The sequence below is a fragment of the Crocodylus porosus genome, unplaced genomic scaffold (genome assembly GCF_001723895.1).
Source record: "Crocodylus porosus isolate Cpor-Errol unplaced genomic scaffold, CroPor_comp1, whole genome shotgun sequence".
NCBI classification, from domain to species: Eukaryota; Metazoa; Chordata; order Crocodylia; family Crocodylidae; genus Crocodylus; species Crocodylus porosus.
The window spans coordinates 753878-768499 of record NW_017728919.1 but is presented as its reverse complement, the minus strand read 5'-3'; the positions used below and the strand labels follow the sequence as shown (position 1 = coordinate 768499).

At 48.4% G+C, this 14622-nt stretch overlaps 1 protein-coding gene across 1 annotated transcript in view; it reads right to left on the bottom strand.

Moving 5' to 3' along the window:
* STK11 (serine/threonine kinase 11) overlaps window positions 1-14622 on the bottom strand; it is a 64722-nt gene that overhangs the window by 5509 nt on the left and 44591 nt on the right. The window contains exon 9 of the mRNA XM_019538267.1: window positions 4934-5127. Within this exon, the coding sequence (XP_019393812.1) occupies window positions 4934-5127 (194 nt within the window). The remainder of the gene's footprint in view (window positions 1-4933; window positions 5128-14622) is intronic.

Here is a 14622-nt window from a genome sequence, read left to right as displayed (position 1 = left end):
GTCTCGGATGCTGATTCTAGCTCTGGCCTGAATGTGGAGGGTGGGATAGGGTGGGGGTGAAGGGACTGCCCCAGCTTGGTCTCTCTGTAGAAGCCCAAACTGGGGTCCAGATCAACAAGGTAGTTAATGATCGGGGGAGCAAGTTTGCAACATTTTTAAATGGAGGTTTCAGGATGAAGCCCACAAGCAAAAGTGCTTCAGCTCAGTTAAATCACACAGACACGCACACCCAACCGCCACCACCACCATGGGAGCAGAAGACGACGGCCCCCTCCGGAAAAGATGGCTTTCTATGTGGCCTGACATCCTAATGTCCTCTCTTCAGCATGTGCCTCTGAAGAGCCATTTAGCACAGATCCAACCAAGGGGACGGGATGTTTCAGGCTCTCCGCAGAGTGGCACAGATCTTTCAATAACCATTTAGAAATAGAAGCGCCCTCTGAAAAGCCCCTTCCTCCTCTGAAGGATGTTTGATTTAATGAGGTCCCCTCCCCCTCCTCAATGGAACGCCCACCCTGCCAGTGATTCACAAGCCCTCCTGCTGCCCGGCAGGACTGCATCTAAACTGATCAGAGTCGTCTGCAAGGGTTTTTATTTGAACGGAATCTCAGAGTGAGCCTGGAGGGTCCCACCAGAAAGCTGCGAAGGGAAGAGGCATGTATGCTCTTTGCAAGCTGCCCCTTAATTCTGCAAACTCCGTGCAACTCCCGCAGAACTCAGATCGTACCAGACCCTGATCCCTCTTCCTGTTCCCTCAACAAATTCGCTTTCAGATTTTACTCCCTGCAATGGCATTCTAACAGGCTACAAATATCCACCCCTTTCTAGCAGCTTGCCTATCCAGACAGCTTCACTCTAGACAAATTCAATGCTTCCATTATGCTGCCTGGGTAAATGGGCTTCCCCGTTTTAAAAGGATCTCAGTTTTCATCAGCATCAAACCAAAAGCCACTGGATAATAAACTGGACAGAAGTGACCCAAGGCGAACAGATCGGCTCTCGTTAGTCAATACCCAAACTGATCAAACCAGCTTCTGGCAGCGTGGATGTACTGTGCACTCTCTCCTTAGCAGGTCACATGCACAGGATGAGTCGAGCCACAGCTCAATCTGCCTGACTTCAGGGTTCATGCTACGCTAATAATAAGAAAGAACCTAACTCTGTCCTCAATTCCAGCCAGCATAATGGAGGGCAGCAGGTGGCTCGGAGCATCCAGCTCACAACGACAGCTGAGCAGTTGGGGGAAGACACAGCAGTGGGACCTTTGCAGTGGTCTGGACAAAGCTTTTTTGTGCTAGCGAGCTGAGTGAGGCTGTGCAATTACTCTTCAGAACCTTTCAGTTACTTAATATCACCGCTCAAGTCTTAAAACACAAGACAACACGTGGAATGGCGTGCACACCCACTCACCCACCCACCCACTGCTGCTCTGGGGGGCTGCTATTAAGCAGAGTTTCATGTCTCTTTGAAGCTGCACAAAGCAGGCGGGAGAACACTGAACATCTTTCAGTAATTTGCACGCCAGCTCGCTGACTGACAGGTCCCGTTTGGGTGGAAATGCTGCTGTTTGCAGGAGTATGGAAGAACGGAGACTACTGCTCCAGCTACAGCCTCCCTTTGTCACGTGGCACCTGCCCACACTGGAGGCAAGAGCTGCCCCATGAGCAGGTAAATAATGGTGTTGCTGAGGGCTCAATCCTGCCTGGTGCAGCTGACTCTGTAAGCACAGGGGAAAGGGCAGAGTGTGAGGCACAGACCCTGCATTAATAGGTTGCTGCAGCATGGGCCCCAAGTTCCTTCTATTAATAGCAAGTAAGAAACCCAGGAAGGGAGCTCAAAAATCACATTGAACAGGAGCATCTCTCCTCAGACACCCTGCACATGGGTGTTTGGGGCTGAGCTCTGCTGGCTGCACAGAACAGTGCTTACGCTCACCTGAACTCCGGTTCTGCACATGGATGCTGAGCTGCAGTCATCCACCTGACCCTACCATGAACCACCAGGCCCAGAGCATCCCAGAGCACATGTTAATGAATGATTGGCTCAGGAGCTGCATTCCTGCACAGCTCTTCACCTTCATAACCCAGAGATGCACATAGACGAGGAATGCTAAGAAAACCAAAGCCAGAAAAAGAAAAACAAACAAACCCCAAATCAAACAATATGGGGTGGGGGGCAAGGCAAGTAGAACAGGCTGGCCTGAGTGACAGGTAACCATCTCAGTGCTCAACTCCACAGATACTTCTTTAAGACGGAGTTTCTATAGTAAAATCACCTTTAAAATTAACAATGGAAGTTTCATTGCTGCTATCTATTGAGAGAACTAACTGAAAAAGGACAAGGCTGGTTGGTTACCACATGCGACAGTCCCACCCACTTAGTGCTGGCTTTCTTCCCCTCAGATCAGCTCCACGCTGGCTTTGCCATGGCTAATTTTTGCTAAAGCAATACAGCAGACCCTCTTGCAGAACACATCTATCTATTTTTCAAGTAGTACTGCCATCTTGGCAATGGGAAAGTTCCCACCAAAGTCTGGAGAAGATTCTCCATTCCCAGCCCAATGCCACTTGTTCAAGCAGCAGGAAGGGCGTCTAGGATCCCTCTGCAGTATCTCTGGAATCTAGACTACCCTTCACATTCCTCTTCTAGGATCCTGGCTGCTTGTACTCGGCTTCCTCTCCAAACAGCTCGGCAAGATCGCTCAGCTGCTCTGCTTTGTCCTCTCTAAGCCCTGCCTCAGCTTCTTCCTCTGCACCTAGGAATGCACAGGAAAGTGACAGAGCATGATTAGAGAGACAGACACAGAGGCTGTCCCATGCATCCTCGGAGTCGGCTGCAGGAGAAAAAAAATCAGGAGCACTACATCTAATAGCTCTATTGTGGATAAAATTCTGCCTGTAGCACCTCCTCAATACATGGCACCAGCAACAGGGATCTGAGTGGAAGTGTTTGACCTCCATTTCCGCATCCCAAGGGTGGCTGCGGGTGAGCATGGCTATCACACATTGCTTCTTGATGTTGATCTCAAAGAGAGGATACAGGATGAGTTAAATGGTAAGGAATTTCAAACCTGGCTGCCCATAGTCTGCATTCATAAACTGTGGGCTTCAACCGGGTCTCTGCTCCCAGCAGACGCAGAAAATAACTTTGGCAAGTTCTCTTCTCTCCCAACTGCTGCTGCTGTCTTTAGAAACTCTCTAGAGAGTTGGCATTTCTTTTCAGAATTGAATGAGTTTAAAAATACAACCCAAGGAACCTCCTCTGGGGAATGTGAGCAGCTTCTGGCCAAAGGAACAGTCATCCAGACTACAGGCATTGGTCAGACAGTTAGAGAGTATGAGAGCAGAGAGAAAGAACACGCCTGGTTCGGGCTTCCCAAGGGCCATCTCTCTGCAGGATGCCCAGCTGCTGCAGCGACACCAATTCTTGATGGAAACAACAGTTATTATGAATCGACACCATTGAATTGACAACAGAATTGTTCCTTTCGCTAATTAAACGCCCTTTATCTGGGCCTGCCAGTCCTGCCTCAGTCAGTGACCCACCTACCCGTAAACCCGAATGGATGCCTACTTGGGGACTTTACAGAGATGTCACACAACATGGGGCAAAGACTCTGCTGGCTTAGTGCATTTTGCTTGCATGTCGAGACATCAGCAGAACAAGGGAATGGCTCCATTATGCTGGGACTCCACCCTAAGGTTTTCATACATAGGATACTCAAGGCCAAAAGCTGTCCGTGTTTGCTTCGTGGCCTCCAGGCTCCCCTACTGTTTCCTGACCATGTGTAATCATGTATAAATCAGGGAGTCAAGAGCCAGACAAAGCAGAGGTGGTCTAGAGACAGCTCGTTGCACAGAAGGAGCCAGAAGGCGTGAGTTTTTACTCACACCCACTAAAGCAACTGTCCGGCTGCCTGTCAGGACAGAATGTGGTCCAGTCTGGATAATCCAACACCCACGGAGCTGGAGCTCTCCCTGGTAGCGGAGATGACTCATGCCCAGACACTTAGGGTTGCCTTGTGGTAAGGAATAAAAATCAGTTCCTCTACAAACAGTAGCAAATTCCCCCCCACCTTTAAAAATGATTGTCAAGCCATCTGTACAGGAGTGGGGGAAACTGAAAACATGGGAGTAACTGTCAAAGCAGCTTATGGAACAGGAGCTTGCAATCTAAAGCATATGAAATAACCCGAGTAGGGACAGGGAGAAAGAGCAGTGCTGCCACCTGCCACTGACATTATCCTGATAGTGACAAAGCTTTGCACGGGTGCCCACCCTCCACTTACCCTCCTACGTTTCAGGATTTAAACGTGCAGAGAGACCGAGATTTCCAGAGCTGACTAAAGGTATCAGCCACATGCAATCCCCTTTGATTAACAGGGGTTGCATGGTTACATCCACTCCCTACCTCTGAAAAATGTCAAGCTGTTTTGTTTCTTTGTGGTTAACATTTAGGATTCCCCCTCTGTCCATTTGAAAGGCAATTCTGTAGCTAGACAGTCAAAGATCAGGGCAGGAGAATGAGCCTAACAACACTGAAAATGAAGTGCAGGTCCCTGAATGCTCCCTCCTATCCCCCAGTGTGCCGTCTGCTATGAGCACAGTCACGTAAGGCTGTGCTTCCACATAACCCAGATATTGTCTAGAAAAATTGGCTGTGGAATTAAGCATGCTGAGCAAAAGAATCCAGTAGGAAGAAACTATTGGCAGATGCATCAACGGAAAATGGTGTGTAGGTAATGCACAGGAAGGGGTGCCCTATTTGAGAAAGAGAAAAACAAGCCATCTACAGCTCCAAGACTCACTCACACCCACTTCATAATCAACAGGCTTCTCTCATCTTCCAAGAGATTTAGTCTGTCAAACCTCAGGCCCTCTCTACATAACAAATAGCTCCTCTGGCCTTCAGTTCCACCACCCCTGTCTCTTACCTGGTACAGTGAAGTCCTGAGTGTAGATGATATCATCTTCAATGTCGTACAAGTCATCATCTTCTTCCTCATTGTAGCCATGCAGATCTTCCAGATAAGGCACCACCGTCATACTCCTCCACCTGTCCTTTGTCTCTGGGCTGGGAGGGATGGGGACCAGAGCCTCTGCCTGAGCGTGTTTCTTACGAAACCAACTGTAAAGAGTCCAAGGTGCAGAACGTCAGTCTGGTTTCTCTTGTTACAGCACCACAGGAAGCCCCTGGCAGTTTGAGATTTTCCACCCGCATCATATCAAAGCTATGTGAGGGGTTTTTTTGTTTATGGACGGCCTCTTGGTCTGGTTTCTGCCCTTATAGGTTTTTGAACAAGCAACACTGTGGAGATGCCAGCATCTTGGCTTCTTGTCTCCACTGTTCAGCTGTAGGAGATAGTGGAAAGCTACGAGAGCCAATGTGAATAAAAAAGGGCATCCACACCATTGGTTGCCTTTCAAGTAAGGGGAAGTTCTGATGACCTACCCTCCTTGCTCCAGAAAGCTATGTTTGGCAAAGCAAGAGACGCTTGCTGCGAGATAAACCTGACTGTGGGACAAATATCCATAACAGCATGGCTGGAAATAGGGGCTGGAGCCTTCCATCTCAAGATCACCCCTCGAGTCTGGTCAGAAGCAACACAAAGTGAACCACGGCCCCACCACTTATGTGCAGGGCTGATGCACCTCGGCAGAGAGCCGTGCAAGAGAAGCTTGCCCTGCAGCTGTCTGAGCTATACCCCTTCTGCAGGGAGAGGAGGGAATCCTACAACTAGGGCTGACAATCAGACACCTCCACTCAGCATTTGAGCTTCAAAACAGCACAGGAGGAAAAGAATTCACGGCAGAAGAGTTTAAGAACGACAGGTCTTTATCCCCAAATTGCCCTCCAGCAGGCAATTCCCTGAAGCATTGCAGCAAAGCCTCTTCATGCTTTACCTTTCCACCCCACCCTTGTCTCGGTGGAATTGAGTACCATTTAATCCCTCGCCCATGGAGCTGCTATGTTTGGCATCTGCCCAGGGAAGAAACTTGGCACTGGAGGCCATTCCTAATCAGATTAAGAGGCCAATTGTCTTGCAACGTATCTATATCACAGGAGTCAGACAGGTGGCCTTTTACATCTTGTGACAGAGGCACTCCAGAACAGCCGTTGGCGTTGGGCACTGGCATTAAGAACGGAGTTTCCTAGAAGTCCCCCAGGCCCCTGCACGCCCAAGGCGGCAGTAGAGGAATCCAGTGCTGTTCTGCTTCCACCTACTCTCAAAATTCCACACGCCTGTAACAGCTTCTGCACGCTTGCACCCAGGTGCCTCAGACACACTCTGCCATCCCTGGCAAGCACCCAGTCCCCCAGTTATGGGTCCCAGGGCCCCGCTAATGGAATGATGTGGGTGCTGGGGGGTTAACGCTGGTCACCCAGTTGCTTCCTCCCACCTCACATAAACTGTGCTGTTGTGTGGCTTCATATCTGGTGTGCAGAGTGGCAGGCTGACCCCAGCGCCTTTGAGTCTGTTGCATCGAAGCATTTTGTTGGCTTGCTCTAGGAGGGTTGCTCACCCCCCACCTCCATGCAGAAAATGACAGAGAGGTTTGAAGAAGATGCTGGTGAAGTGCAGCTGGGTTCCCAATTCAAACCCTGCTTTTGTACCATGGGCTGGGTGCTAATGAAACCATCAAGCCACTGCCTGAGATTGTAAGATTTCTTCACCAATTAATTGATTTTAATTTCAGGGTTCAAAGAGGTGCTGCTGTACAGGTCAGAGATGGATATCCTTTGAATCTACTCAATGGAGGGCACTAGCAACACAAGCTTCACTGCACGCTGCACCCTGCCTCAAAATCTGGCAGGGAAGGCCTGCCTGGGAGTTTGTCTTCATTCCCTATTTGGTTCTTGGCCTATTTGCGCTGCCTGCTCCAGACAGTGCTAGGTGCAATGCAAATGTTTAGTTAGTTGGCGGCGTGTGCAGGCATCAGAAACAGCTTCCAGTTTAAATCCATCACAACAGCCAGTTGACTGGGGTCAGGAGGGATGAGCTGAAGGGTCTGAACAAAGCTGTTGCAAACCTGAACCATCTGCATGCTATCACCTCCATAACAATGTGATGTTCTGGTGGAAGTATCCACTAGAATGTCTCATTCTAATTGGGATAGACCAATTAGTATTCAAAGCAGCAGTGAACCCTTGTTTAAAATCCCGCTTTGCAATTAGCAAACATGATCTGGAAATAAAAGTTATGAAGCAGTGTGAAAGGGATTAGATTCAAATTTTAATCTGAACTCCCTGGAAAGATTCTCAACTCCCTTACCCCGCGTGAGGTTTGCTCTAAAAAGACAGCAAAAGATCCATAGTAAGCAAGACCTGTGAAGCCATTTTCAAACTGAGAAGGCATGAAATTTTGCCTTTACACATTCCCTTTCATTCCCCAGTGAATTATTTCCTAGTCTCCTATTTTTCCCGGGTTCACGATGGACAGTTGGATTACAAGCACCAGAAACAGTCATCTACAACAGCTCAGCATTTTAAGTGCTCAGTCCTGGCAGTTCTTCCTGCCTGTAAGTACTCTGAAGATGGTCCTTGGAGAAACAACAGCAGATGTGGGGTTTCATGGATGGGCAGTGAAGCCAACAACACTGTGCAGCAAGAAGTACCGGCTCTGTGACCAGCTGGCAGTGCTGTGCATTCAGACTGTGCATTTCTGAACACCTGCCCCTCAGGGGGATCTAGGATGAGTTCTGGCTTTTCAGGAAAGTTTGCTAAAGAGGGTGGCCCCAAGTTGCTAGTGCATTCTGGGAAAGAATGGCTCTGCAGAGGCTGATGGAGGATTTGGGATTTTTGTGGCTGGGGAAAACCAAGTATCTGTGAGCTTGGCATTTCAGATTGTGACTAATCTAGAGAGGGACGTGGGGAAGATACCGGTTCTGAGATCTCAGAAGGGCCCAGGAAACCCACACGTCCTGTGAACATTCAGATCTCTTGTACAGTAGGAAGTCTGCTCCAAGCCTATTGTACTGGAGTCCAGGATGCAAAGACATTCTGCAATATATGCTGGCTTCTATTGGCTTGGAGCTCCTAGGCTTGAAATCAGCCTCTTGCTCTGCAATAAGAATAAGAATATGGCCACCAAGAGCTGGCCAGAGCCTTTGAAATGAAGTAGCTCCTGAGACCTAGAAGATTTATTTCAAAACACTGACAGTACCACACAGGGAATACAACTCTCTGTGCCTCAGATCTTGCAATCTGAATGGACAGACCATGCCCTACAAACCACCCAGAATGCCTGAAAAGCTACTATTCCAGCTAGAGGTTGATGTTCATCACCTGGCTTTTCTGTGTGAGGTGTAGCAGTGCCAGAAGCCTAGGGAGAAGAAGTGGGCTTTGATGAGTGGGATCAGTGTAGGCCAGGTTTGGCAGTCAGACCCATTCGAACCATTGAGCTTAGTCATCATCACTATAATGAAATGCAAGAGCATTCTGGCTATTAGGCCATCAAGGCAGGAAAGCCAGCAGGTCCAACCCACCTGGATGCTGGTCAATAATTATGCCTGCCTTTGAGATGGCCCTTTCAATGTTGTACATGGCACACAAAGCCCTGTGATAGCTGGCTCATTTGATTTTCTTTCCTTGAGGGACTGCTTTTATCAAGGAAGTAACTGTCAGGACAATGACTTCACCCTGAGCTGATGTGTTCTGGCAAGACTGTTTAGTAGAGCTACTCTGAGACCCAACAGAGCCACCAGCTATTTTTTCTGTGGGCAATAGCACTGAAGGGAACCAAAATCTAAATGACAGGGAGAATGAAGCAAAGGGTACAGAAAAAGAGATCAAAGTGAAAACATGCTCACAGTTGTCGATAGAGGGGATTGTGAAGGGAGAAGGCCTAGAAGTCTCTAGCAGCTAGTGCTTTTGTTTTGCTGTATTTCAGCTCTGCCTCTTTCCTTCCTCCTGTCCTACTTATCAGGAGAGTAAAAATAGGTTTTATTAACAGCTGAAACCTGAATCACTGTACTGTAGTCATACTGATTTCTTCCTCTGGGAGGTGAATTCAAACATTTACATATGTATGTATGCTAATAAGATGTAGAGCAAGCAGAGAGCTGAGTTTCAATGAAGTACAAAGGAAACCAAAGACCTGTTGGAAGGAGCCTCTCCAATAGCAGAGTGCTGCCTATCAAGCCTCAGAGATGGGGGCAAAACAATTCTCTGAGCTTTGAGGAAACTATAGTCTTAGCATTGGGCAAAAGGTTAGTAGTGCTAAAGTTACTGGCTGCATCAACTCTCAGTCTGGCTAAAGTGACTAGTGGTTGCTTTGTCGGAAGGTGCCTGTTGTCCTAGAATGAATGAAGTCCACAGTGCAGGAACGTATGCAAGGTCAAGTCCCTTTCAGACCCCACACTGAATACTGACACCCTGAAGTATGCGACTGAATTGGGAAGCCCTTGAGAAGAGAGGTACCTGATGTCATTGCTTAGTCCCCAGTGTCATTTCATTGCTGCTTACTGGGAGAAACTCACTGGGAACAAAAGCATCTGTTCACTGTGTTAAACAGACTGGTGCTGGGATGGGAGAAGGAAGGTCTCTCGCAAGTGCCGCTTGCCCAAAGCATGACTCCGGGAAGAGGCAGATTCATTTGGAGCTTCTAAAATGCTTCCTTCTCCACTCTCAGCCATTTGCACCAAAAATGTAGAGCAGCAGTGGGGAGGTGAAGGGTGGGGGTGTGGAGAAAGAGACCCTTTATTGACATTTTTGCTTGTGGGGCGAAAGAATGAGACATGGAAACTCTGGGGTGGCTGCAGCAGCATTAGCAACAAAGCCACCAGTTCAAAGCGATGTCTGGCGGGGTTAGCTGTAAATCGACAGGGAGCGACAGAGGGCGGGGGTCAGAGACTGAGACTCGCGGCCTGAATGAAAAGAAATGCGAACAGAAAGGCAAATGAGTGCGTCATGCTCAGAGTCACAATTCCATGCTTCTTTCAAGTCATACTTCAGCTTCGCCTCCTCCATGACTCACTAGGCAGGGCTACAGCTTTGCAAGTGTTCCCAGCTAATTCGCTTCCCATTCTGGGTCACTGATTTTAAACTGGCTTATTTCAGATAAGGATGGACCTCTCCAGTACCAGGCAGGAAGCTCTTCAAAGCCATATACTGCCCACCAGTCACAGGCCATGTGCAGGCACTGTCTTAGGCAATCCTGCTACTGCACAGGACTACCAGCAACATCCTGATTTATTCAACAGATCTCATGCAGGAAATTAATGGAAAAAGCAGCTGCACAGCCACAAAGTCAGTGCCTGTTAGTAGCAACAGGTGGGTGCCCTGGTGCTATACTGCTCTTCAGCGGCTGTTGCTGCTATAGGAAGTATTATTTGAATACCTGGCAAGGAAAGCTGTTTCCAGGTGTAATGCTACTGTTGCTGTTACCAGGTGCTGCTGCAAATGGACACAGACTTGTACCCACTGGGAAAAGCGAGGTGGGTGTTCTGATGCAGTGCACCAGCCACACTGACTCATGACATCCAGAGGTTGAAAGGGTCAAAATTCCCATTTCTCCAGTCTCAAGAAGTGGTTCAGCAAGACCCGGAGATAATTAGTGTGAGCCATCTCTGCAGCTGTTACTAACCACAAAGATTGTAGTTCGGGCTTATACAAGAGAAGAGCAGGAGCAAGAATGGCGCTCAGAGCACAGATGGAGGTGTTCGTTCCTTTAACATGCCATATATACTCACATTAAGAAACTCATCCGTACAGGGTGGGTAGCAGAATTAAAAATTCCAACCTTGTGCCTGGGGAATAAGCAAGACTGAGCAGGGAAAGGGCTTGTGCTTTCTGTGATAGACCCTCACATCTACAGCAGAATTTGCAATCTGTCACCAAGAAGCAAGACAGATGGAAAAGGCCTATTAGGTCACAAGGTGCCACCCAAAATACCTGGAATATGGGCATGAGCGTGCACAAAACCTTCAAAGGGAAGTATCATAGCACTGTAAAAACAGGTTACTTGCGTTTTAGTGCCTGAATCTCAGTGCCAAGAAAAGGCATCTGCTGAAGAGGACTTTCAGGAAAGCAAGAAGAGAGGGTGGCACAATAGCCTCCAGGACATCAGGATTCATAGACTGTAAGGCTGGAAGGGACCTCAGAAGATCATCGGGCCCAGCCCCCTGCACCAAGCAGGAAAGATAACTGGGGGTCAGATGACCCCAGCAAGGTGACTGTCCAGTCTGCTCTTGAGGCTTTCCAGGGTAGGTCATTGCACCACCTCTAGAGGGAGCTTATTCCACAATCTGGACACCCTGACTGGGAAGAAGTTTTTCCTAATGTTGAGCCTGAAACGGGCTTCCAGGGGTTCATAGCTTACTCCTGGTTTTCCTCCGAAGGGAGCCCTGGTGAACAGCTGTTCACTGAGCCCTTGATGTACTCCCCTGATATAGCAGTAAGCTGTTACCAAGTCCCCTCTCAGCATTCTCTTTTCCAAGCTGAAGAGTCCCAGGTCCCTCAGCCTTTCCCCATACGGCTTGCCATACAAGTCCCTGATTATAGAGGTAGGCCCTTCTCTGGACTCTCTCAAGATATGCCATGTCCTTGTTGAAGTGCAGTGCCCAGAACTGGACGCAGCCCTCCAGCTGCGGCCTCACCAATGCTGAGTAGAGCGGAAGAATCACTTCCTTGGTTTTGCTGGAGATGCATCAGTTGATGCATGCCAGGGTATTGTTACCCCTGCTGGCTGCAACATTGCACTGCCAGCTCATGTTTATACTGTGGTTTATTAATACCCCCAGGTCCCTTTTGTTCGTGGTGCTGGTCAGTTTGGCAGTAAGCCTGTAGGTGTGTAGGGGGTTGTTCATCCCCAGGTGGAGCGCTTTACATTTCTCAATGTTGAACTTCATCTGGTTCCAACCTGCCCACCTTGCCAGCCTGTCTAGATCCGCCTGTATCAGTAGCCTATTTTTAAGCATGACCATACTTCCCGATAACTTGGCGTTGTTGGTGAACTTGGCCAGTAAGCTCTTTACCCCCATATCCAAATCACTGATAAAGATATTGAAAAGTACTAGACCAAGCACTGACCCCTGTGGAATGCCTCCGGCCACTTCTCGCCAGGACAACACAGATCCAGCCATTAGGACTCTCTGGGTCCTACCCCACAGCCAGCTTCCTACCCACCTGACTGTCTCGCAGCTACGCCCACAATCCTCCAATTTTCTCAGAAGAACATTGTGGGATACCAGATCAAAGGCTTTCTGGAAATCAGGATCGGGCGCTGGTCTTGCCAGTGACCTTGTACTTCTGTTGATAAAAGCCGAGGTGCTCCCTTTCATTATTAACTGCTGCAATCGTATCTATGACCGAACAAATTGAGTGCGACACTTCTGGGGAAGAAGGCAAGATGGTTGCCCTGGTAACAAGAGACAGAGGTAGGATTCTGCATCCACTTCATCACTTTCGATTTTCTTTTTAAGTGCTGCAGCAGGGTCATTGAATTAAAGTTACAACACGCCGTTTACGAGCATTAAGCCCTTCCATAACAGTGCAAAGCACAGAGGAGATGATGAGCGATCCACTGGGAACTGAGAGGAGGTCTCTGGCTCTCGGCAGCATCTCTGTGCTGTCATCTCTGAGGTGCTTACAAGGCAGTGGAAAAAAAAATCATGAATTGAACTATCAAGGCTGGTTGCTCCAAGCAGCTGGTTGGAGGGAGCAGGCTCCAAGACCTTTCATTATCACTCATGGGTCAGGCTGTAATCAGCTTGTAAATGAATAATTTGCTCTTGCATGGTGGGCTGGGAGAGGTTTAATTCATTCCATTTCAGCTGATCCTTAGTGCAACTGTGCAGCTGGCTCTGAAGGAGCTGCATGGACATGGAAGAGGCGGGGTAAGGCTAGCACATCTCTTGACCTAGAACTAAAATAATACCAAAAAATCTCCTTAATCACATATGTAATACTAGAGGATTTAGTTTTATGGATGAGGAGCTGCAGAGGAAGGCACCTGACAGAAGCCAAAGCACTGCAGGCAGGCTTTTTTTCCTCCATCATCCAGAATCCATAGGGCTTGTCACCTCTCCTATTTCATGCTGGGGAGTGGAGCTGATGCGCTATGAAGAAAGCAGCTCAAAACAGAACAGAAAAGAAAAACAACTAAAAAAATCAAAGACTTGGGAAAACCATGGGAAGCAACAGGCAATCCACAAGTAATAATGAAAGGACGTTGGACCCTGCCCCTTCCAACCAGAACTAGTTGGGTGCTGCTTGGAAAAAATGAGCCATGGTAGCTCAATTTGCAGTGTTCAACTAGGGCACAATGAGCATGCATTCACTTGGTCAGGCCTTTCTGACCTTCATCCGCTCTGGCGTTCACTAGGCACTTTTATAGCATCACTGTCCAAGCACTGGGGAGCAAGTAATGCCCCCATTTTATAGATAAGGGCAACAGAGTGCAAAGAGGGACCTGCTGTCTGTGTGGCCAGTGTAGAGGTGTCTGTACTACTGCAGGCAGAGCACATTTCCTTGAAGGCCTCAGCGTTTTAGAAAGAATAACCATAGGCTTGGGTCAGTGGCCAAGACTCAGCCAGGTTATTAGCTACAAAGCTACACTCGTGGCCAGCAGGCTGCAATGCGTCAGCCCTTAGGTTGTGGTAGGGTTCTGGCACAACTTGCATGTAGGGTTCCCCAGGCCAGCAGTTTTCTAACTTCTACAGGTCCCAGGATGCAGAGTCTGCCCTGTGTCCCTGGATCAAAACTGATCATCTTCACAGTGTCTCTGAGAATGACTTTTCACCATCTGCTGGAGGACAACCCCCTGCTCGACTCTGCTTGCTCCATTCAATTTTTACCTGAATGGGGCTCATCTAAAATTGAGGCCCAGCTCTGCCCATGTCATTTTTTAAGGAGTGCCAAGAGGACAGAAACTGTTGGGTCCTTTGCTGCAAGGCAAGCTTCCCTCTGAGACAGCAATGGACAGACCTGTCTATAGCCCAAGGATAGGCAGCAGCACTGCAGTGCTTGATGTAATTATTGGGATGCCACAGCAGGAGAATTGAGGCAATTACTAATAGGGGAGAAAAGCCTGTTAAGAGACACTAGCTAAGCTCACAGAGAACTAATGAGAGATTAATCCCTGGAAATGCTAACCTACCCTATTTGCAGAAAGGAAGTCTCCACACCTCTCTCAGTACTGGGAGGACAGGAGCTGGCCCCTAGAAGAAGGGAAACTTTGTCCTTGATGCATGAAAATTTGCAACTGCCCTTTGGGTCAGGAGACTGCTCTATTTTTTCCTGCTCTCCAACTATGTTCAGGGTCTCTGGAGAGACCTCTTTGTTTCCAGCTGGGAGACGCTGATGCAAAAATCACAGTGCTACAGAGAAGAAAGCATACAAAGCGCTGGATAACCACCTCAGGCACCTGGCAACTAGAAATACACTGCAGCCCTGACTTCCTCATCTTTGAGGGCCCCCTTGCAGCAGTTCCTGCAGAGTGGAGGTAGAGATGGTGGGGGCAGAATTTTGTGCTTTCAACATCTATTAGCCCATTTCACAGACTTAATTCCTGACATGTTTAGATGCAGCACTAACCTAGTTGGGCAGTAAGCGAAGCACCACCTTACTGAGGCTGTGGTGAACAGGAGGGTTATTAGCTAGCAAGAAGGTACAATGGAAGGT